The following is a 22,449-nucleotide window of genomic DNA, read 5'->3' as shown; positions in this document are numbered from 1 at the left end:
AAGGTATAGAACGGTCTCCTATGGTGACAATCTGCAAATGAAGCAGCTTGGATGGAGGAAAAAATACAAATGGAGCTAGCTAGCTAGCTAACCAACGAGTTAAGATACCCTTGATGTAAAGGCGCAGCAAAATTTTCCTCGAATTAAATGCTCAGCCGTGAACAGGGATCAACGTGTCTTCAAAACAGACTCAACAACTAGCTGCATTTGTTTATTTATTTTGAAAGTATTTCTTGTGCGTGGACAGTGCGGTGGAGTGACTGTCCAGCTAGCTAGCCAGCCAGTTAGCTTGCGCTACGCCCAAGCTAGCCAGTTCTGTAGAACCGCGGCGGCACACTGGTGTTGTGTCGACGCATTCAGTTGCAATCAAAGCGCTTGGGATAGCAAGCGACGTGAGTATGCTATCAGCCTTTTTCCAGTGTGTGAGCTGGCTGCATAATGTTGTTCCATATTTTGGCAGCAGACGACTGTGTGTGTTCCTGGCAGGTAGCTGGCGGATATGATAACCGCCTACCTAGCATAACTGGGTACAACACAGGTTAGCCAGCTAGATATCGCTCAAGCAAAGTGATGTTTACTATATGTGCAATGCCATGCGTCATTTTATGTAGTTTGTTAGCCAGCAATTATTCTTCCCGTTTGTTTTGTACAGATGCTTGGCTAGCTAACGGAGCTAACTACCTAACGTAAGATGCCCTATGTTTTTGCAGCACATATAGCTAAGTTAGAAAGCTGATTTTGTTAGTGAGCTAAGAAGTCAGTCAAAATATCAGTTTATGTATTTGTAGCTAGCCGTCTGCCAGTCTCCAGCTTGATAAATATTTAACGCAGAAGCTAAATAACTTCACCAGAACATGTCGGGGTTAAGATAGATGGCCAGGTTAGCTACCCTGTCTGTTTGTATCAGGTAGCCTAGTAGCTCTGACTAGCTATCCACATGTGTAATTAGCGAGACTACAGTGTGGCTAATGTTAGCCAAGATGCTTATGTATTTAACGTTAGCTGGCAAACGTTAAGGCTGAGTGCGCTTTCTTCCGACTTACGTTCAAAAGCAAAAACTGACCAGCATATGCAGTGAGATTCCAAAATACGAGTATTTCTTGCGATAACTGAATGTATCTGATGTTAATTAGCTATTCTAGCTAGTCTAGATAACTAGCTCTAGAGAGTGATACTGTAGCTGAAAACTGTCAGTTATTAGGAGCTGACGTTAGCTCTTCACGTCAGCCAATGTAATTTGAAACGAGACTGGTAAGAGTTGGCTAGCTAATGTCGTTATCTGAAATGTGATGCATTAGCTAGTTAGCTAGTTAAGATTCCTGTGTTTGTTGTTTTCAGGTCTCGGGGTGAAATTTGTCTTGCAGTTGCTTCTCCACGGGCAGGTCAACGCTGGCTGAAATGGATGAGCAAAGTGTGGAGGTATGTTCGAACCCCACAGATAGCAACATTTAATCCACTAGCAAGCTGTATAATGCTGCAAATAGCAATGGTGAAGGTTTATGCTAAAGCTAGCTGATTGTATGCTTGTCATTTGAAACACATTTTCCTTGATGTGTATATTCCCTGTGATTGACAATACTTGAAGAACCTGTTAAAACCTATTGACTGACCTGTGCAAGTCCTACAACTGGATTGGTTCTACAGCTTGTGGAGTCTCTAATTACTAAACCTGTCACTCCTAGCTTTTCTTATCTCTTGCCAACAGTATTATTCCCGTGTGAGATATTAGTTCCAAACCGGCTTGGCCAAATGACCAGTAGTGATTTACGTTGGATTGAGGTCCGACTTTAATAAGAATTTATTGCTGCAGACTTAGTCTGTATTAGGGCTGATTCTCCAGAGAGGGTGTTTAAATGTTTACTGTGTCTTATTACCATTCTGCTGTTTAAAGTCACTGCTTGACAGACAGCACAATACAATTTAACATTACAATATGAAACAAGACAATATCTCATGAATTTTAACCTTTGGGAAGCAAAAATGGAAAAGACATGGGTTTTAAGCCCACCGGAGACAAATGAACATTGGCAAAATGGTTCTGCCTGTCAGCTGAATTGATGTGCATCCAGGCATTGACTGCATTTATGTACAATTGAACTGACATGCCGTGCATATTTATGTGTAGCTGCATGCATGTCATCATTACGTAACTTTAGAGTTTCCACCGAGGCTGATTCTTGTGTGTATCCACGGTTTGACATGAGTTGTGCACACAAAGCTGTAGAAGGGCTCAGCCCAGACCCCCCCATCCCGCCCTCTGGCTCTGACGGTGGGCTGCCTCTGTTCCCCCAGAGTATCGCGGAGGTTTTCCGCTGCTTCATCTGCATGGAGAAGCTGCGGGACGCGCGGCTGTGCCCCCACTGCTCCAAGCTCTGCTGCTTCAGCTGCATCCGGGTGAGCGCGGCCATGGCGGCAGCACGGGCATTCCACATTAACATATACCCTCCTGCACACAGCGGTGGGGCCAGGGCCCTCTGAGCTGCTCTCATTCACACAGATGCCACTTACTTCTAAGTTTACATGTAAAAACACTGATTCAGTGTGGCTCTGAGTACAGATCACGGATAGCGAAGGTTTAGGGTATACTAGAACATGCTCTCATTTGAAGATTGAAAGGAAAACAAGATGCTGTAAGCATTCATTAGCAAAAGCACTGCTGTAGGCAGTGAATTGTGTGCCTAAACATGGTCAATAAAAGTAATGTGTTTTTGGACGGCGGTCAGTTTATAGGTTACATTGAATGTAGAGGGTAAAGCAGAGGGACCTGCACAATGTCTGTTACTGGGACATTGGAATGTGAATCAGGATTGAGGAGAGTTAACTGAAGACGAGGCTGTGTGATTCCACAATTCCCTGTGTAACTGTTTTTGCACATAGTGAAATGAGATAATTGCAATGTATAGCTAAGTACTTCATCCTTTTAGTGCTCTAATTACTAGTTTTAAGCCAGCTACTCTTAAATGAATCAAAGTCTCAGTTGGCACAACCTTGGCTAAAAATACTGTCTACTTAGATATCATGTACTGTATTTTTCCAATCACCTTGGCTTAATGTACAGGCTCTTTTAGTTTAAGAGTCAGAAGAACGCTAGCATTCCAACTGTCTAGGGGTTATTTAAACCAGAGAAAACATTGTTACGTTATTACCAGAATGTAATAGTTAGCAGGTTTCTGTGTAAAATTACTGAGGTTAATTTATTGCAGAAAGCTAGTCATGGTCTAGTCAAGTGTTTTAGTGGAATACATTTGATATTAGGTATATGAAGTAAAGGGATCTTGGGCAGGATCATTGCATTACTTTATAGGCATTTAGCAGAAGCTGTTACTTTTTTTGGGCAATGTTATCCATTTATGCAGCTGGATATTTTTACTGAGGCAATTGTGGGTTAAGTACCTTGCCCAAGGATACAGCAGCAATGCCCCAGTGGCGAATCAAACTGGCAACCTTTCAGTTACAAGTTCTGCTCCTTAACCACTTTGCTACTCTGCAGCCCCGTCAGTATCATCAGTATAAGTTTGTAGTGCCGCCATTTTTGAGATGGTAAAGGAAAAATAATCCAGTCATTTGTACAGAAACGTACAATGGATAACTTGACAGTCATTGTCAAGAGACCCCAGTGCCGTTGCAGTTAATGAAATCCAGTAGAGCGGTATCATCATCCTTTCCCTGTTGTTTTCCCACCCGTTTTCAATAATGCTAATTCAAGGCTGTTGGGTTTCACTGCTTGACAGCGCTGGCTGACAGAGCAAAGAGCCCAGTGTCCACACTGTCGGTAAGTACCCTTTAGATCTGAGCCTTGCTCTTTATTCCTAATGCAGACACGGCACAGCTTGCACTTTCCCATACAGTACTTTGAAGTCGGACCTGAAAAGTAGCGTTTAGATTTTTTGAATTTAGACCACAGGGTGAGGATTTGGAGTAAATCTAAGGAATTAACTATGGATTTTTTAAGTTCACCAAAAGGACATAGCTGATGCAAGCTTACATTGATTAGTTTCAGCAAAAAAACTTCACTGTTCTCCAGAACTGTAAAATCCTTGTGATTTTTATTCTGTTGAACTTGGGTGTTCATACACTACAATTTCTTTTGCACTGTTACTGTGAAATTGAGGTTACTTTTTAAATATGTAAAATACCCTGAGGTTTTTTTTATTGATGCCAAAACTATTTGAAATCTGTTCGAAGTGTCAAATGTAATTCAGGTGCAAGAAACATCCATTCTGTTACAGAGGTGGAAAACGCCCGTTTCAGAAAGTAAAAGTCCTGCCACGTATTTGTTCCACCCATGCACTACACCAGCTGAATTTAATTGGCACAACTCTTCAGCCAGGTAGAGGAGCTAACTAGTGAAATCACCTTGTTAAGTGAATGGCTAGACCAAATACATGGCAGGACTTCTACTTTCTGAAGCTGGGGTTTTCCACCTCTGTACTGTTGTGTCAGTTGCTGACATTAATGTTGACCAAGGATCTGCAACTGTGCATTATTTAAATCAGTGTTTCTCAATCCTACTCCTGGAGCCCCCCTGTCCTGCATATCTTCTATCTACCTTTGCTCCAAACACACCTGATTGAAATGACTAACATGCTCTTGATTAAATCAGGTGTGCTCAGCTAATCAAAAGTGCCACTGATGAGTTCAGTCAGGTAGGTAGAGCAGGGAAAGATGGAAAACGTGCAGAGCCGGGGGGCCCCAGGAGCAGGATTGAGAATCAGTGATTTAAATATTAGGGAGGTGACGGAGACAGGGTGCTCAGTGCTGACTGTGCGTGTGTGTTGACAGCGCGCCGTTGCAGCTGCGGGAGCTGGTCAACTGCCGCTGGGCGGAGGAGGTGACCCAGCAGCTGGACACGCTGCAGCTGTGCAACCTCTCCAAGCACGAGGAGAACGACAAGGACAAGTGAGTGCGCGGCTGCGGCCGTCCCAGGGGCCCCCGCTCTCTGCACCCCGCGCCCCGGTGGCGCTCCGCTCGCGCTCATTCGTCAGCAGTCGTACCCTCCCGCTCCTCTCACGCCCCGCTCTCTCCTGCTCTGGAGTCAGTCTCCCGTAAAGAACGGCTCAATGCCAGGCAAGGATCATTTTAAAACGCGGAGTGACGCAAACCCCAGCAGTCTCTGCTGCCGTTTTGATATTCACGCGCTCCGGCATACCCACCCATTCTTTTAGTCGATGGTAATTGTAGATGAAGGTTGCCCAGCGGTCTTTGATTATGGGTCGAGTCGCAGGACAATTTGTCGGGTGGTTGACCTTGCAGGCCAGCGCTGACACCTCCCGTGCCTTTTCTCCGCAGGTGCGAGAATCACCACGAGAAGCTGAGCGTGTTCTGCTGGACCTGTAAGAAGTGTATCTGCCACCAGTGCGCTCTGTGGGGGGGCATGGTCAGTACCTTTAGGAAAGCGAACATCAGTGGCTCTTGCCTCAACAGAAGTGTCATTCTCACTGCTGCAGGCCCTTGCTGCAACCTTTGGGCCTCTGGTGATGTTGAAATGGACCACAGAGAATACGCTATTTACTTATGTTGACGTGAAGCCCAGTGTTCAATGTAGTATGCATGAAATTCTGTTACAAGCACAATCCTATTGGTTTAGAATTTGAAAGAAATTAGAAAATGCGCATTCACACTTGGTTTGTGGTGCTTCACTGAAAACATTACATTATTATTTTTCCAAGAGTGTGTAATATTTGTGCTTAGAAAATGTTTGCAAATTATTCACAGCTAATCAGAATGTTCCCATTCTGTGAGAATGCAGTTCTTAGTACAGTAAATAACATATCTGTGAAGGTTGAGACATGTGACATTTGAACTAGGGGCCTGGAATGTAGATATGTAAATCAATGAGTGATGTATAGATCTGCTGCCATTTTGTCTCTCAGCATGGAGGGCACACCTTCAAGCCGCTGGCTGAGATCTATGAGCAGCACGTGACCAAGGTGAACGAGGAGGTGGCCAAGCTGCGGCGGCGCCTGATGGAGCTCATCAGCCTGGTGCAGGAAGTGGTGAGCAGCTTCCAGCCACCGTGTCACTAAAGGGCACAGGGTGTACCTTCCGCATCAACGCCAGGTTTATTTAACCTGCAGGCCATTCGGGTCAATAGTCTTTTCCACAGTGTTGCTGTGCCACTACTACACCAACGCCTAGCTTGGCTTGGATTATCACATCACTGACCATCTACTACCTTGCATTTCTAACAGGAATTTGAAATTAATTTGTTTTGACGATTTTTGTAAATGCTTTCATGGAAGATGGACATGGGCCAGAACACAGATTTTATGTTCCTTACAATGCTGATCAAAATAGCTTGTTTATTTAGCCACTGTATATTATGGAATCTGTGGTATTTTCCCAGAGAGTATTTTTTCCCCAGAGATGAGACATTTTCTGCAAGCAAAATATCAAGTGTCCACTAGGTGGCACTGTAGCATAAATGAAGTACATTTCACGAGATGAAGTGTGATGGAATGGGTTTCACTCTGCATGTGGCTAGCAGTGGTTGTGGAGGTTTTGCTCATTTGTCTGTGCTGGACATTGTGATTTGTGAGCTGTGACATCTATACTGTCGTGCCGCCTGTCTCAGGAGAGGAACGTGGAGGCGGTGCGCGGGGCGAAGGACGAGCGTGTGAGGGAGATCCGCAATGCGGTGGAGATGATGATCGCCCGGCTGGACAACCAGCTCAAGAACAAACTCATCACCCTCATGGGTGCGGGCAGGCAGGGCCTCACCACCTTCATGATTGGGTCTGGGTTGTAGGCCTCCGCCATTGAAATTCACCTGGGTTTCTAATGTGTCCCAACAGGTCAGAAGACCTCGCTCACTCAAGAGACAGAGCTGCTGGAGTCTCTGCTTCAGGAAGTGGAACATCAGGTACTTCAGGAGAAACACTCACATGTAGAAGCAGCTTCCAAAGCTGAATAGCGTTGTATGTGTAGACAGGTTATGACACATCTCACTCACTGTGGGATTGTGATTATTATTGTAGAGGCAGTGGCTCAGGTCCTCCACACATCTTTTTGTGTGAGGGAATGCAGCATACTGATTATAACTAACAGTAAATGCTAGCAACAGATTTCTAAATCGGTTCCATAACATTCCAGATCTTTTCACATTCCAGTTTGCTATTTGTGAGGCACTTTTATTCCTGAAGTCTAAATGTGATAGTAAACCTTAATGTCTGGTGGTACCAGTGAGAAAACAAATGGACATACTTGTGCTTGCAGCCTCCGGTCTGCTACTTGTTTGAGAGTGTGTGTCTCTCGCAGGACTTCCTGCGTTGTCCGTTGCTTTGTGGAGGGAAGTGTTCAGGCGGAGAGTGTGAAGTGAGTGTTAATGGTGGCAGCAGGGTGCAGGGCACTGGGGGAGGCTGGCTGGTTCATTTTTGGGCGCTGTGGCTCGAGCGTCAGATCAGGAGTCCCGCTCAGCCAGGCCGCTTCATTACCCTCCCGTCGATTGCATTCGCACGTTTGACACTGTGCTCGGCCTCACGGCAGAATTTCACAGAGCTCCTCAAAGGGGCCTCAAGGTGTCTGCTGACTTCCTCTGTTTCCCGTCTGTAAGTAGTATTTCTAACCCTTCACACGCTGGCAAACTGAACGCTCACTTCCTCCGAAGAGAACGGAAACATCCTGGGTTGTTTCGGTCCAGAGCACCTCACGCACAGTGTGAAGCTAGGTGATGGGGTCTGGTTTGAAAGTGCGTGTTCAGTGCCTTGAAGGTGTGTGTGTGTGTGTGTGTGTGTGTGTGTGTGTGTGTGTGTGTGAGATATAGAGGTTGTTGGTGACAGCACAGGCCTTTTCCTGTCCCCTTGCAGCTGCGCTCCTGCAGCAAAAGTGAGCTGATCTCCAAGAGCCCAGAGATCCTGCTCATGTTCCAGCAAGTGCACCGGAAGCCCATGCAGTCCTTCGTCACCACACCTGTCCCACCCGATTTCACCAGGTACGCCCCCCCGCATCCTCCCCCCGCAGAGCTCCCAGTGCTCAGGGCCGTGGGGAGTTTGGAAATATCCAGCCCTGTCAAAGACACTCCTTGCCTGTGAGTCATGACACAACTGGGACTGTCCATTTAGGGAGCTATGTGCTGTACGACCTTGCAGGTGTTACCGAAGCATTTGGGTAAAGGTGGTTTTTAAAGAGTGGAGGAACAACAGACCGTGTAGTTCTGCTGTCTCTGTTGCAATGCAGTTTTTTGCACTTGTGAGTATTTCTGCTCAGGTGCATCAGATAAAAATCAAATAAAAATAAATAGGGTTGACTCCCTTTCCCAGGGGCTGATTAAAAATCCTTGAACATATTTTATGCTGGAAAGCTATGGGAAAGTTAGAGGAAATGGTCAAAGTGTCCTTGAAAAGTCGTGGAAAAAAGTGCATTCTTTAAGGATACCTGAACAGGTCCACCTTTTATTTCTTATCGATTAGTTTGTCATTTACAACCGTAGTAATATCAGTGTGCTAATAAAAAAAACTTACTGACTTGTGTACTTAAAGTTGTGGGTAGTTCCATTTCAGTTAATTAAATTAAAGGAATTCTTGAATTGAGAATTGCCCATCATTTTCTAAGATTTTTAAATTGGCTAATTGATTTTCAATTAATCTCCTGAATTGACTGAATTGAATTGGAATTTACCATCTGATGCTAAGCCCAGGATGAGAAGTCACTGGTGACTGACATTTACTGCCAGGAGCATTCACAAGTGTGTTTTTCCATGCAGGCACAAAATATTCTTTAAAGTGACGTCTCTTGGGTTATATTTATTCAATTCTCAGAATTTCACAGGAGTTTGATCATTGCGTCCATAAAATTAATCCTTGAAAAAGTCGTATCTTAAGAATCTCATTGAGGAGTCTTGGAAAACGTATATCCGATCTGAGTGAGAACTTGTGATGAATTGCTGCTCAGCTTTAATACAGAGGCCGCTCATTAGGGTCGAGTGAACTGTGTCTGGCTGTGATTGGTAAGTGTGGGATACCAGACTGTCTCTCAGTGTTCAGATATTAATTCCTGACAGAAGCTGGGGAGCTGGTGCTCCCTCGAGATGCCGAACGCTAATGCTGCAGTGAGCTTAGCAGGCACAGACGGCTTGATAAATAAATCATTTGGGATAATGAAACCCCCCCCCAAGCATCACTGCTGCACACTGGTTTCATTGGAAATATAGTACACAATATTAATAGACTGTCAGGTGTGTTAAGAAACCCAGTGTTTCTGAATCTGCACCTGCAGTAAATTGTCAAATCCTCATGGGGGCCGGGAGGGAAGGAGGGCCATTTGATGATGCTTCATAGGTCTTTCACCTCGTTTTGTCCAGCCATTGCGCTGGCGTCTAACGGCGTTGTTGTTGAATTGTGATGCACTGCGCTTTCAGGTCTCGCACAGTGTGCTGTGCGAGTGCTGTGGCTGGTGAGGAGAGCGATGGAGCGGCAGGTGGAGGTGTCTGTGTTGAGGGGATGGTTTGATGTTATGCGTATATTCTGCCTGCTGTGAGTGCTCCCTCAATGCTAATGGCCTCAGTCTGGGACACTTGCCATTTAAATGTGCCAAAGTAGCACGGTCTCTTAAATAATATTTTATTAATTTAATCAGCTTAAATATGTTTTTGCCACTTGCCCTTCATAAACTCTTAATCAGTGAATTGATTCCAGACCACTTAAGGAATTTTGCAATTTATACTGACCTGAATGTGCTTTTGACATTAGAATTACAAGGTGCTTTAGTGCTGAATTTTGTATTTTCAAATGCCAACAGTTCCCATAAATATGATTTCCTGAATATGACTTTCTTGATATTTTTAAATCTTTATGGTAATGTTTTAGACTTAAATAAAAGCAGAAATGTCAGAGATGACTTGCTGATTATGCGTGGAGAAGGCTTTTTTTCTTCTCCCTTGGCCACCTTTTCTAATCAATCCATTTTAATGAAACATGAAAAACAACATAATCTGTTACTGTTCAGAACTCCGTGTGATGCATTTATGATTTTGGTTGCCTGTTTTGAATTCTGTGTCGAAGCATTGATTATCCAGCGAGTCTGCTGCCCTTGTGAATGTGTAATTAGAATGGCCATCTAGCTTATTTCAGGAATAATTGATCACATTTACCAAGTGCCATTATGCAAAAGCACTCTTAATAATGCTGTAAGTCAGTAAATGACTTGCTGGTGCATGTGTTCTGGGTTCCTTGAAATGCACCACCTTTCCTCATTACAGGGTTTAGCAGCACATATAAGGACTGAATACCATTCAGCCATCTCAGTCGCCCACATTTCAGTCCTAGAGTCCAAAGACAGCGTTGGCCCCTTGTGTTTGCGCAATATGCTGAATCCCTGATGTGTTCAACGTGCATTCTGTAATAAGAAAAGGAAGGGAAATGTCACGGCTTTATGCACATGAAATGGAGCAGGCTGAATGTTCTGCACTGTCCTGTGTAATCATGGACACGGACAGGAGATTAATGGAATACACACCAAGAGTGGGAGCATAAAAAAAAAAAACTGTTCTCGAAGTCTTTCAAAGGAGTGCAGGACTGGGGTGGTCTGAGTGTGTGTCTGTAAAGCATTTTTATATTCAGCTTGGCTTTTGTGTGTGTGTGAATTTGTTTCATATACGTAAATGTTTAGTGGCATAATCTGCGCCCCTTCACATTTAAACCGATTTTTGTTTAATATTGATGTTAAGATCCAGTGAAATATACCTTGATAAAGTAGGATAACATTTTTTCTTCAGTATTTTTAAGCTGTGCAGTGATTTGTGAGAAATGCCTGCATTCCTGCTGAATGATGACTTCCAAGTGACAGCATAGTAAACGCAGCAAATAACGGGTAGTAAAAATGACCAATAAAACTGGGAATGAAGTTCAGCGCCGCCTCGGCTGTGTCTCCCACCTGAAAGCCTTCTTTGAGCGCCGCGACGTTTATTTGGAACGTTGAGCCACGTCGCTGTTTTTGCCGTAAATGAGCAAGCACAGCTTTTTTTTAATCCTCCACTGGAGGAAAGCCACAAAGGGTGGCTCGAGCAGGGATACAATCTGCACTTAATGAGACGGAATAATTGAAATGGTGGAAGGAGGAAAAAATCGCTCTGAATCGCGAGCTCCATGTTGGAAGGGACGCTCCCGTGCCCCGCAAAGAGCCCGTTCACCTCCAGGAAAATGAACCGGCCGTCGCAGTCTGTTTAAGCCCATCGGTGCTCACCTCACCAGGTGCTGCGGAAACATTGTTGTTAACAGGTATCGACAAGAAGCCACTGGTTAGCATCCAGAGCTGCTGGGCAGGTGAAGGAAGGGTTAGTTTTTGTTTTTGTTGTAAAGTATTGACTCTCTGTTTAAAGAGTGCTTACCGCTCGATGGTGGCATAACCAGCAACTCAGATGTGAAGGAACTTGGAAGACAATGAGAATAATATGATTGAATATTAAGTCAGTCAAAAATAACTTTCTGCAAGCAAAAAAGACATTTACAGCTGCAAGCACTGTATTTATAGATTTGCAACGTAATGCATATTTTCTTCTCTGCAGTGAGCTGGTTCCAGCCTATGACTCAAGCACTTTTGTCCTGGCAAACTTCAGGTAAGTGTGGGTTTTCCATCATTCCTGGTTATTTTAAGATGCGAGAAAGAACACTTTGGGAAGGTACCTGATGCTAGTCCTGTGGGGTGTTGCATAACCAGGAGACGCTGTGTTTACTCAGAGGTCGCAAGGCGTTCTCCATCAGCCGCAGCGGGGAAGAACACAATAGACAACCATTGGAGTTGTGTGCACCACTTCCGAATGGATCACTAAAAGCAGTGCATATAAACTCAAAGCGGGGAGGAGAGAAAAATCTTTTACAAGGGGACTGACTTGCTCTGCGGTTGACTTCAGCAGCCTTGTGATTCAGTATTGTCTTGAAACTGTGTTCCCTGTTCAATGTGCAGTACGCTGAGACAGAGGGCAGATCCCGTGTACAGTCCACCTCTGCAGATATCCGGACTGTGCTGGAGGCTGAAGGTTTATCCAGTAAGCTGCTGCCCTTTGTGTCTGAAACATTAAGTTGCTAGCTGACAGTCACTCAAACATTGTCCCCCAGCCATATTTTCTGATTTGTACGTATCGTAAGACAGTTGCTTTTTGGTACATTAGGTGCGCTGAGCGCGAGGGTGTAGCCATCTCTCACTCTGACCTTTGGTTCTTTCTTGTTCGCTTTGGAGGGTTGGGCGCAGGTGGGTCTTGTTGGCTGCTCTGAGTATGCGCGTCTGTATGTCTCTAGGACGGGAATGGTGTGGTGCGGGGGAACTACCTCTCAGTCTTCCTGGAGCTGTCAGCTGGACTGCCCGAAACCTCAAAGTACGTGTTCCCTTTCCTCCCCATGACTAATACGTAAACATATAGTTAATTCTCTGTCCCTCACATCCAGAGTGATCAAATCTGCAAAAAAGTGAAAATGGAGAAGCTCGAGGGACGTTATCTTACGGTGTGGGTGGGATTAGGATCACACAACCTTAAGACCACAAACCTTTGTAGGAGCACAAAAAAAGAAACACTTTTTTCGGAACACAAGGAACACGAAATAAAATTTCAGTTCTGTCAGCGCTCTCATTTCCTCCTCGCTTGTTTGCCACATTGAATCTAGAGGCGCAACCTCAGCATCCTGTTTGTTTTTAAGGTACGAGTACCGAGTGGAAATGGTGCACCAGGCATCCAGCGACCCCTCTAAAAACATAATTCGGGAGTTTGCCTCAGATTTTGAGGTGGGGGAGTGCTGGGGGTACAACCGCTTCTTCAGGCTGGACCTCCTAGCGAGTGAAGGTTATCTCAACATGCAGACAGACACCCTTGTGCTGCGGTAGGTGGCTCTTCATGTCAGTGTGAAGTGTAGAGCTTCTCGAGACACATTCTTCCTCCACTGTTGGCTTGCCATTTTGGATTCTCACTAACTTAGACATGTTAAAATTTTACAGCAGTCAGATGTTCAGATCAGGAAGTTAAAGCTGGGCCATTGTCGAGAATTTTTCAATAGATGTGACATCTGTTAAAAATCCAGTACCAGTAACTGGTTGTCAGACTGACTGCTGCCTCTGCCTCGTTCAGGTATCAGGTGCGATCGCCCACGTTCTTCCAGAAGTGCAGAGACCAGTACTGGTACATCAGCCATCTAGAGTCAGCGCAGACCAGCTACATTCAGCAGATCAACAATCTGAAAGAGGTGCGTGCCACGGAAACCCCGCAAACGTTCAGCCTGTGCCGTGCGAGCTCGTCCCTGCCTGCCTGTCGCTGACCGTGCCCGCGTCGCCTTGGTTACAGAGGCTGGCGATCGAGCTGTTCCGCCGGCAGAAATCTCGCAGCTCCTCCCCGCCCGATCGCCGCCTGGTCACCCCGGCGTCCGAGAGGGACCCCCGGCCGGGGAAGGGAGGCGCGGCGGAGGACAGCAGCCGGGCTGCAGCTGCCGAGGCCAAGGAGGAGGAGGAAGAGGAGGAGAAGACCCAGCACGACGACTCCAACGTGAGTCAGCGGATCCATCTATATTAATCCCTCTGCAGACAGCATGAAATTAAAAGGGTTGTTTTTTTTTTTTTTTTTTTTTCTACTTCAAATTGAAGGTTGTAGAGGCTTCTGGCTTAACATTCGGGGGGGTTGGGGGGAGGATTTAGGCTCTGTTGCTACACAGTTTGGTTAAGTTCTCCTCGAGCGATAAGAAGGGAAACGCGCTTCATTGCCTTGCATTAAAGCTGTCGCTGCTGCTCAACGTGCTTTATGTAATGCAGTGACCATATGCGCCATCACAAGCCATAGAGTCAGACGAGCTTCACAGCACCAGAAGCTCTGAACGGGAAACCGGCGCTCGAGTGCCTCCAGGAACCTGCCAGAGGGGGGTTTATATATATTACGGGCCTGTGAACGCTGTGCTTTCTTGTGGTCAGGAGCTGTCGGACGGGGATTTGGAGGTGGACTGCCTGACGGGCGACGAGGAGGTCAACCCCCTGGACGGCAGCAGCACCTCCGGGAGCTCCACGGCCACCAGCAACACAGAGGAGAATGACATCGACGAGGAGACCATGTGAGTAGCCGCCCGCGCCAAGAGCTCCAGAAGGACTCTTACGAGAGAGCATCTGGCACAGAAGGGCTCGCACAAGAGCATCTGGTTCATCCCGCTCAGTCACTGTCCTGCATTTTAATTAGCGCTGCCAGCTCCCACACTCCTCTCTCACTCAAGTCCAGAGATTCAGCCTGGTTTTCAGAAGTAAACCTGATGGAGTTTGACCTCGTCTGAATATATCAGTCTGAACCGAAACGAGGTTGGTCTCTTTCATTCGGACTTTTGCCAGATAAAAATGAAGGCCTCCTGTAGTCTAAGCATGATGGTTTGTTCCTAACAGATAAAGCTTGCCACAGTGCATCACTCAGGACAAATCACATCGCAGTTAGATTAAATGGAGGCTTTACAATGTTTATTGACAGGGGAGACACTTTGTTCAGTCGTATTCAGCGAGAATCCGGGAAGTCATCAAACATGCCCGTCGAGTCACCACTTCCCGTGCTTTAACTCATGTCATCCCTGGTCTCCCTCCTTCCCTGTTAACTGTTAAATCCGATAAGACACTTGTGAGTCATTTCAGATCCTGTGTGCTTCCAGTCACGTGTCCAAGCCCCCTCACTGGCTTCTGCAGTGACTGCACTTGTGTGTGGATGCATTCACACCACCTATTCACCATCCTTCCCCTCCACCAAACGGTTCTCTTGTGCATGTTCTCTGTGCTTGGCTTCAACAAAGGTCAGCTCGGGTCCTGTAGGAAACTGCTGCCAGGTGGCAGGCCTTTCCGACATGCCCTGTGACCATCCTCTCATACCCTGCGATGTCAGCAGGCCTTTTTTGCTCGGCCCATATTCCCAGATGTGTTCCTCACTCTATATATAGACCCTCCTCTCAGAGCCAGAAGCACTGCAGGGGTTTTCTGAGTCACTTCGCAGCAGGGGTCGGTACGTTTCTGTCGTCTCTCCTGTCCCCGTCAGCTCTCCGGGAGGCCCAGACGAACACGCCCCTCCGGGGCCCGTCCACGCCCTCCGGCCGCCCCCTGATTCATTGTTGCCCAGAGTTAGTGTTCCACATTGTATTGATTCCACTGGAAGCGTCCCGCCGCAGAGCGGGTAAATGTAATGGAGCGCCGGGGAATTTAATCATCACAAAGAGCGTCCCGGTCAGGTTACACGGAAACACAGCCCCGGCTGATTGATGAGCTCCTGGAAACGAGTGAGCTTCCTTTCTCCTTCCAGAGAACATCATGAAAGCTGAGGTCATGCGGATTTAGATTTACTGTTTTTGGCTCGTAACCCGTCCCGCCCCCGGTTGCTTTCCACTCCCTCCGCATCTACGGGGCTCTTAAAGGACTCCCTGCAGTAGCCAGACAGGCACCCAAGAGGACTTCGTCCTGCCCTGCACACATTGTGAGCATCTCGGGTGATGCCTGAAAATGTGTTTATGGCTTTTGTCTGTATTTTCCTTGAAAGGAAAGCATGCTGGAAAGGATCTGATATCAAAATTACACACAACACTGTCTTCAGTTCTGGGTGACCTGTGTCACAAGGGAAAGCGGCCTATGTGAACGACTCCAGTTGTCTTTCTTTAAGACCTGTTTCTGATCTCTAAACATCACCACCATAGTTGACACCCACATGATGGGTTTGATTGTAGAATGTGTGTGTGTGTGTGTGTGTTGGATGTTGAACAGTGTCATGAGAGGTACTCATAACATTTTGACAAGGTTGGCAGGTTTTAAGTGGTTGCCTTTTTTGGCTTTACTTGGGGGTGTCATTGTGCATGCATGACTTCATCTAGTCCCTGTGTCAGACTCCACCAGCTAGGTTTGTTTTCCCTTCTTACTGTCTCAAGCATTAGCATCAGTTTCCTGTGTACGCCATTTAGAGCCTCTTCATTCACCTCCATGGGAATTGTCTTGGAAGAACCTCTTTCATGGAAAATAACCTTCCGTCAGTTTTTATTTGTTGGATGTAGGGTGTTTTCATATATTTTGCTGATTTTAGAGCATTTCTCAGCAACAGCCAGCACCCATTTTTATCATATTTTCTATGAGATGTATGCACACTGCTTGAACAGGGCCTTCAGAGTGGCTCTCCCCTGTGTGCCTCCAGGTCTGGGGAGAACGATGTGGAGTACTCCGGGCATCTGGAGATGGAGGAAGGGGAGCTTCCAGAGGATGCGGCTGGGGCAGCAGGTAATTGGCTTTACTCCCTTATCGAATAACGATTATGTTACATCCAGGGCCCTTGCTGCGAGTCTAGACTGAGCCGCCCGGCCCGGGCCCAGGTTTGAGTCTGAGCTGCGCCATGTGCTGACAGCGTGTGGGAGCCTGCTGCTGTAGAGCACAGTTGGCTTCGCTGCGCCGTGGGAGTGTGGGTTATGCTGGCCAGGGCTCCCATCCCAGCTGCTTTCACACCCTCTAGCACCTTATGAGGCACCTGCGTATGAATCAGATGACATCAGCGCTGATGTGCCTGCCCTCCAGTCAATGATTGCTTTGCCGTAGTGCACTGTAGGACTTGTCAATACACTGTTTTCACACGACGAGTGTGTTGGAGAATTGTATTTGTTGCACTTCAGTGATACACTTCATGGAGGGTGTCGCTGACAGGCACACACTACTCCTATGAGTAACGTTTCCTAAAATGTGGCAAAAAGGCAAAAAGCTTAAAGGAAATGTTTTTTAAAAAAAATTTTAAAGAAAAAAGTCCTGTTCCTTTTTCAGTAGTCCTTATTTTGACATGCTAAAATTATACAGTCCATTGACAGTTCTTACCTTAAAGGACCATCAGTCTTTTTGGCTAGACAACAAACAATGTGTGACTGACATCATGCCCACGGGAGTGTTTTGCTGTGGGCTTCCTTAAGTCTTCAGTGCTCAGGATCTTTTGACATGGATTGAATGTGCCTCGAGGAGGACTCCATTTGCAGTTGGAAAGATCACTTTTTCAATCCCACATGGGGCAAGTGCTGTGTGTAGTGGATGTATTATATATTACTGCTCTATTAGAAAACAATTGTGTGCATCATTAGGACTGCTAAATATAGTGCATGCTTAGTTAATTTTTTCATTGCCATAAGTTTTACATGACATCTTGAACATGACTGCTTGAATATTCACAGTGACGGAACATTTGTACGTTTTGAAAAGTCTTTATAATATCATAAATATAATAAAGTTTTACCTTGTATTTAAAGTTCTGCTTCCCATCATTTGGCTGGGAAATCTCTGAATAGCATTGTCCATCTGCTCTTGTTGAGGACATTGTTCTCTAATGCTTTCAGAGAGATTAAGAAGTGCCCGTAGTCATACAGTATCCCCATGCTTAAAAGTGGGTAAAAATGCAGGGAGATTTAATATTCAAATTTATTCATTAAAACTTGCAAAATTAACAGTGTGGCTGCCATTGAACTTTTCCTCTATTGTAGATATTTGATAATATTTCAATCTTTTAATCTTACAGGTTTAAATGGCAAAGTATGTGACCTGAATGATTTTTAGATAATTGTGTTGCTTTGTGTTGGTAACTCAATTTTTTTCCTGACAATGAAATGGCCGTCCTTCGTAGGTGAAGGAGATTGAATCTTGGCAAATGTGCGCCGTCTCGCATTGAGGAGGGCATGACCAAAGGCCTCGGCAGCTGTGGCCACAGTTCTGACTTTAACAATCCAGCTTGCTTTACTTTCTCTATAGGAACTTTACCAAGACTGCAATGCGCAGTGCTATTCTGTTTGCCTTGCTGATCCCCCCCCCCCCACAACCTGTCATTCTCAGGGGGTTCGAACCCGAGCGCACGCGGCCTGCGGCGTGGGGCGTCTGGCCTGGCCTCTGCCCCCAGCAGCAGCAGCAGCCTGCTGGAGATCGACCCGGTCATCCTCATCCAGCTGCTGGACCTGAAGGACCGCAGCAGCGTGGAGTCGCTGTGGGGGCTTCAGCCCCGCCCGCCCGCCTCCTTGCTGCACAGCACAGGTAGGAGCGGCTCGCTGTGCCGATCACACGCCCGGCCGCACGTCCGGCGTCTTCCTCGCGCCGCGCGGAGCTCTGGAACGTGACGGGTGCCTGTGCTTTCGTGGCTGCAGTTCAAGTGCACTCCAGGAAGGAGCGTGAGCGGCGGCCGCAGGCGGTGCGGCGGTCGGCCCCGGACTCCGGGGTCCTGATCCGGCTCAAAGCCCAGATGGCGGAGGTGCGCAGCAAGATGACGGACGTGAAGAGCCAGCTGGAGGCGCGAGGGGGCGGGGATTCGAGGGCCGGACCCTCGGGGCCGGTGGTGGAGCAGGGGCCCCCCGCGGACTCCGACTCCAGCATGCGCCGGAAACCCACAGACCTGGAGCTGCTGGGGAAGGGAGCTGTCGCACCAAGACACTGCCGCAACGGTGAGCGTCTCGAGGGCTGGCATGGGCACGATGTGTCTGATTAACCCAGCTCAGCCGATGAGTTCAGAACTGGACTAGTGATATAAAGAGACATGTAGAGCAATTTTTTCCATAACAAGCATTCATCTTCAGTTTGCATTGCCGTTGGTCTTTCTTTATAGACAGGAGGTAATATTACAGATAGGGTCATGCCAGCATAGCGGGCATGCTGTGATACACTGTCCTCTTCACATTTTATGTTTCACATTTTTTTAGTAGGAGTGTTCCTATGATTCACATGCACATTGAGTCTGAAAACCCCTACACTGCACAGCGTCCAATATTAAATGGTTTAAGTGTCTTGTTTATATTGTCCTACTACACGGTTTAAGCAAACGCAGCCAGCAGACGACGTGGGCGGTGCTGCTTTGTGCTGGAGGTAATGTGTGCCGGGTTCGTTGTGCAGGTGGGAAGAAGGCCCCCTCCCCGAAGCAGGAGGCCGGCGGCGCGGCGGGCGGGCTGCCCCTCCCGCTGCGCAGGGCCGCGGACGCTATGGACAAGGAGCTGAGGGGCCAGGGCGGGGACGCTGCCAGCGACAGGGAGCCCTCGTCCAGTGGAGAAGGTCAGCGCTCCGGCTGGATGCAGCTCGGAGTTTAACTTTTCCAAAGCAATAAAATGAGTTACCTGTTCTCTGAACTCTCGGCACACGGCAAGGATTGATTGCTGAGCGCTGACCGTTGGGTCATTGTCTGCAAATGAACGGCAGTCCTGTGTGGCCGGTGCCGGGAGGGTCCTGACCGATGCCGTGTGTTCGCAGGGGCCCTGAAGCCGCGCAGCGCGCACAGCTCCCCTCCCTCCCTGGGCAGCTCCAGCTCCTCGGACAAGCCATCCAGCTCCAAGCATGACGAGCCGCTGTACGGAGCCGCCGGCTCAGACCTGTTCGGCATCGCCGGGCTCAACGGGATCGTGCCCATTGCCAAGTCGCGCAGAGCTCCATCCATGGGGTGAGCGCCCACCCTGCAGCCATCACTCCTGAGGCGCATAAAGGCATCCACAACTGTACAGTTTTAAAAGGCCTCATTCATGTCTTGACCACTCAGTTACAGTTCCAACGTTTATTTGATCTAATCAGAATAGTTGAGGTGACGGTGAAGAGGAGAGCACACAGGAAGTGCCTTCCTTGGTGTAATACAAGGGCGTTTATTTTTAGCCATTGTCATAGGAGGGATTAGTATTGGAAAGTTGTGTGACGTTTCTGTACTCGCTGTTGTCAGTCACTTGTCGTTAAAAGCACTGCAGAGTGAGAGCTACGTGGGTGGTAGCAGAGGGTGGGAGCGGATGTGAGGGCACTGTGCCCTGAGAGGAGGGAGGCTGGGGTGAGGCGAGGTGACGGCTTGCGCTCTGTGAGCCGACCTGCACTGATGCAGCTGCCGTCCCCCCAGGGCCGGCTTGCTGACGGACAGCTCCCTGGACTGTGACCCAGAAGGCACCAGCGAGATCCGGGAGTCCCTGCTGGCGCTCTCCGAAGGGACTTCCTCGCGTCCTGACGAAGGTGAGAGAAAGGCCCGGGGGCTTTAACCGCTGTGCCAGACTGGCCTCCCCTGTTTTTTATGTGCTAGCTGACCGGGCCTCCAGTCACGCTCTGTCAGTGGGCTGCCTGCCTCAAGTACCTCGGAAACAGAATTGGAAGCCAAAGCACGGCTCAATGTGCTTTATCTGATATCTTAACATTCCATGAAGCTTCACCTTGTAAGTCCAGTCTTACTCGCTCCCTGTTGGGAGTCTCCAGGAAAAGGAGCTGTGGAAGCCGCAAGGGTGACCCCGCGGCCTCGGCCGTGCCCCGGTAGCTGGCGGTGTGGAAGCGCAGTGTGATGAGCGGCTGTGTGTGCTTCCGCAGGGCTGCTGTGCCAGAAGCAGACGCTCCACCTGCTGCCCGGGATGAGCAGCGACAGCGAGATCGAGTGCGACACCGAGAACGAGGACGAGGCGGTGGCCCTGGAGGCCGGAGACTGCCGCTACGACACCCGAGCCCTGCCCTGCCCAGGTGTGTCCGGCCGCCAGCTCTGACGCTGACCCAACCCCTCACAGCCCTCTGAAGCCTTAAAAACCACCATACAAGACTTTAATGCTTTTTTACTGCCACCCCGAAAGGGGCTGGAAAACATTTTTATACGCTACTGTATAGGTGCCTTTCCACAAGGTCTGAAATGTTTTGAAAGTACTTCAGACTGATGGGAACTGTTGTCCCTTTCTGCAGGGGACCAGCTGAGCTCTGATGACTTGAGCTTCACTGCAGGGGAGGCGACTGAGAGGTGATTCCTCTCCCAGACCGCCGTCTGCAGTGCTTCTACAGAGGGGCACTCGTGCTGCTGTACAGAATGCACAGTATTTGTCTGAAGTTCATCCGCTCTTGTGTGCTCGTAGAGTCTTGCATGCGGTTTCTCATTTTCGGTCCCACGGTCACTCCGTGACACAAGTGCTACGATTCCGTTTAGCAAACTTCATGATGAATGTCGACTGAAAAATATACGGTCACTAATAACTCTTTGTATATATGTGTAAATGGAAGAGATGTAAGATGGTCTTGGGTAAATGGGAGACAAGGTATTTTGGGAGAGAATTTACTTAAGGTTTGTGCAGCATTTAAGTTGCACTGCCTTGTGCAGTGAGATGCCAGTCATCTTGGTAAACGCATAATTAAATGAATGATTTAAAAGACACATCAGTGGGCTGCTCTTAAGTACTTTAAAGCAGAATAACTCAAAGGCTTGTTTGCTGTAATGTGTGTGTAAGCAGCTTGTTGGCTTTGGAGGAAGGTAAAATCCTGCCATGGCTCCTGTTGTTCCAGCTATTTTTTTCCTGAAATGTGTGGTTCAGCTGGCAGTTGTACCTGATCAGAGCTCACTGTCCCTTGGCTTGTGGCCATGAATTGAAGGAATTGTGTAGTGAGTAAGTAACAACAAACTGGCTACTATGATGGCTAAAATAATTCTCAGTCATTGGCAGGGGCTGTAGTCAACCTCTAAAGCTCACTGCAGGTGTGGTGCACAGCTGGAGTAGGAATATGGGCCTTTGCTGCTTGTATTTAAAATGCTTCCCTGTAGACCTTGTTGATGTGTCTTGGTATGGCTCTGCCACCTGTCCGTTCATTCTGAAGTGTCTTTTGGTGTGAGAGGAGAATGCAAAGCGTGCAGGATGTGGCCCCATGGAGACGGTCAGAGCGGAGACAGGTAAACACTAATCTGCCTATGTTGTACCTACTGTATAGTCCTGATGAAAAGGAACCAGACATGCTGCTGTGATGGACCTGTCTTGTACTGCTAGAATGTCTACATAATCTATGGCCTGTGTGAAAGACGATGGGTTTGGCTTGTGCCTGGACATGAATGTGTGGATTGGATATGATATTTAATTTATTGAACCTCTGTGCGCTTCTGTTTGTAGTCTTTTGAGATGCAGTATTTGAACTTAGTGCCCAGCCTTGGACAGTGTCTCTCACTTAATAGACATTACGGGCAGGGGAATTGCACCGTTATCCTTGAATATTAACATTCGTTCTGTCGAGAGAGAGACTGTAGAGAAGCACATCTGCTTCTCTGCATTTCCTGTGACTAAGAGTGCTGTCAAGTAGGCGTAGGTTTGTTACAGCTGTCAGGGACTCAGTAGATCATTACTACTTTTAACTGTAATTGGGTATTTTCGGACAAAGTTTACATCTGCCAGGGACCATTCTTGTCCATTCTTATCTGTGCTGTGTGTACAGGAATTCCATGCCAGCAATCATCTCTGAAATGGAACCTTTTTTCTTTCCATTGTTCAGTAAGTTGACCATGTAACAATTGATATTGGTTATATTCCTTTAATAGGATTGAAACAATGTTTTCTTCAAAATTGGTAGGGAATCAAGTGGGGTTCCTTTGTTTTTATATTAATTTTGTCATTTGTATTTGTGCATATTGACCATTTGGTTTTGGTGCTGATACTGACATCTAATATTTGTTGGCGAACGCCAGTGAACTGAAATTATTTATTAGAACTCTAACTTTGGTTGGCACTTAAAAATTGTTTGTGGATATTTGGCATGTTCTACAGTATTGCC

General features: G+C 47.3%; 1 protein-coding gene across 1 annotated transcript; it reads left to right on the top strand.

Moving 5' to 3' along the window:
- On the top strand, positions 1 to 22,124 carry trim37 (tripartite motif containing 37). The gene is made up of 25 exons (XM_036525703.1): positions 1 to 392; positions 1,339 to 1,419; positions 2,293 to 2,394; positions 3,732 to 3,772; positions 4,783 to 4,899; positions 5,290 to 5,377; positions 5,874 to 5,996; positions 6,575 to 6,698; positions 6,795 to 6,862; positions 7,806 to 7,930; positions 11,501 to 11,551; positions 11,899 to 11,980; positions 12,231 to 12,307; positions 12,627 to 12,806; positions 13,052 to 13,166; positions 13,265 to 13,462; positions 13,882 to 14,018; positions 16,109 to 16,191; positions 17,773 to 17,967; positions 18,078 to 18,371; positions 18,817 to 18,972; positions 19,168 to 19,354; positions 19,793 to 19,902; positions 20,248 to 20,394; positions 20,608 to 22,124. The coding sequence occupies exons 2-25, from the start codon at positions 1,399 to 1,401 to the stop codon at positions 20,664 to 20,666; spliced, it is 2,880 nt and encodes a 959-aa protein (XP_036381596.1). The 5' UTR covers positions 1 to 392; positions 1,339 to 1,398; the 3' UTR covers positions 20,667 to 22,124.
- The last annotated feature ends 325 nt before the right edge of the window (positions 22,125 to 22,449 follow it).

Source organism: Megalops cyprinoides, chromosome 3 (assembly GCF_013368585.1).
Source record: "Megalops cyprinoides isolate fMegCyp1 chromosome 3, fMegCyp1.pri, whole genome shotgun sequence".
NCBI classification, from domain to species: domain Eukaryota; kingdom Metazoa; phylum Chordata; class Actinopteri; order Elopiformes; family Megalopidae; genus Megalops; species Megalops cyprinoides.
The sequence above is the reverse complement of the archived record's forward strand: the minus strand, read 5'-3'. Positions and strand labels throughout refer to the sequence as shown.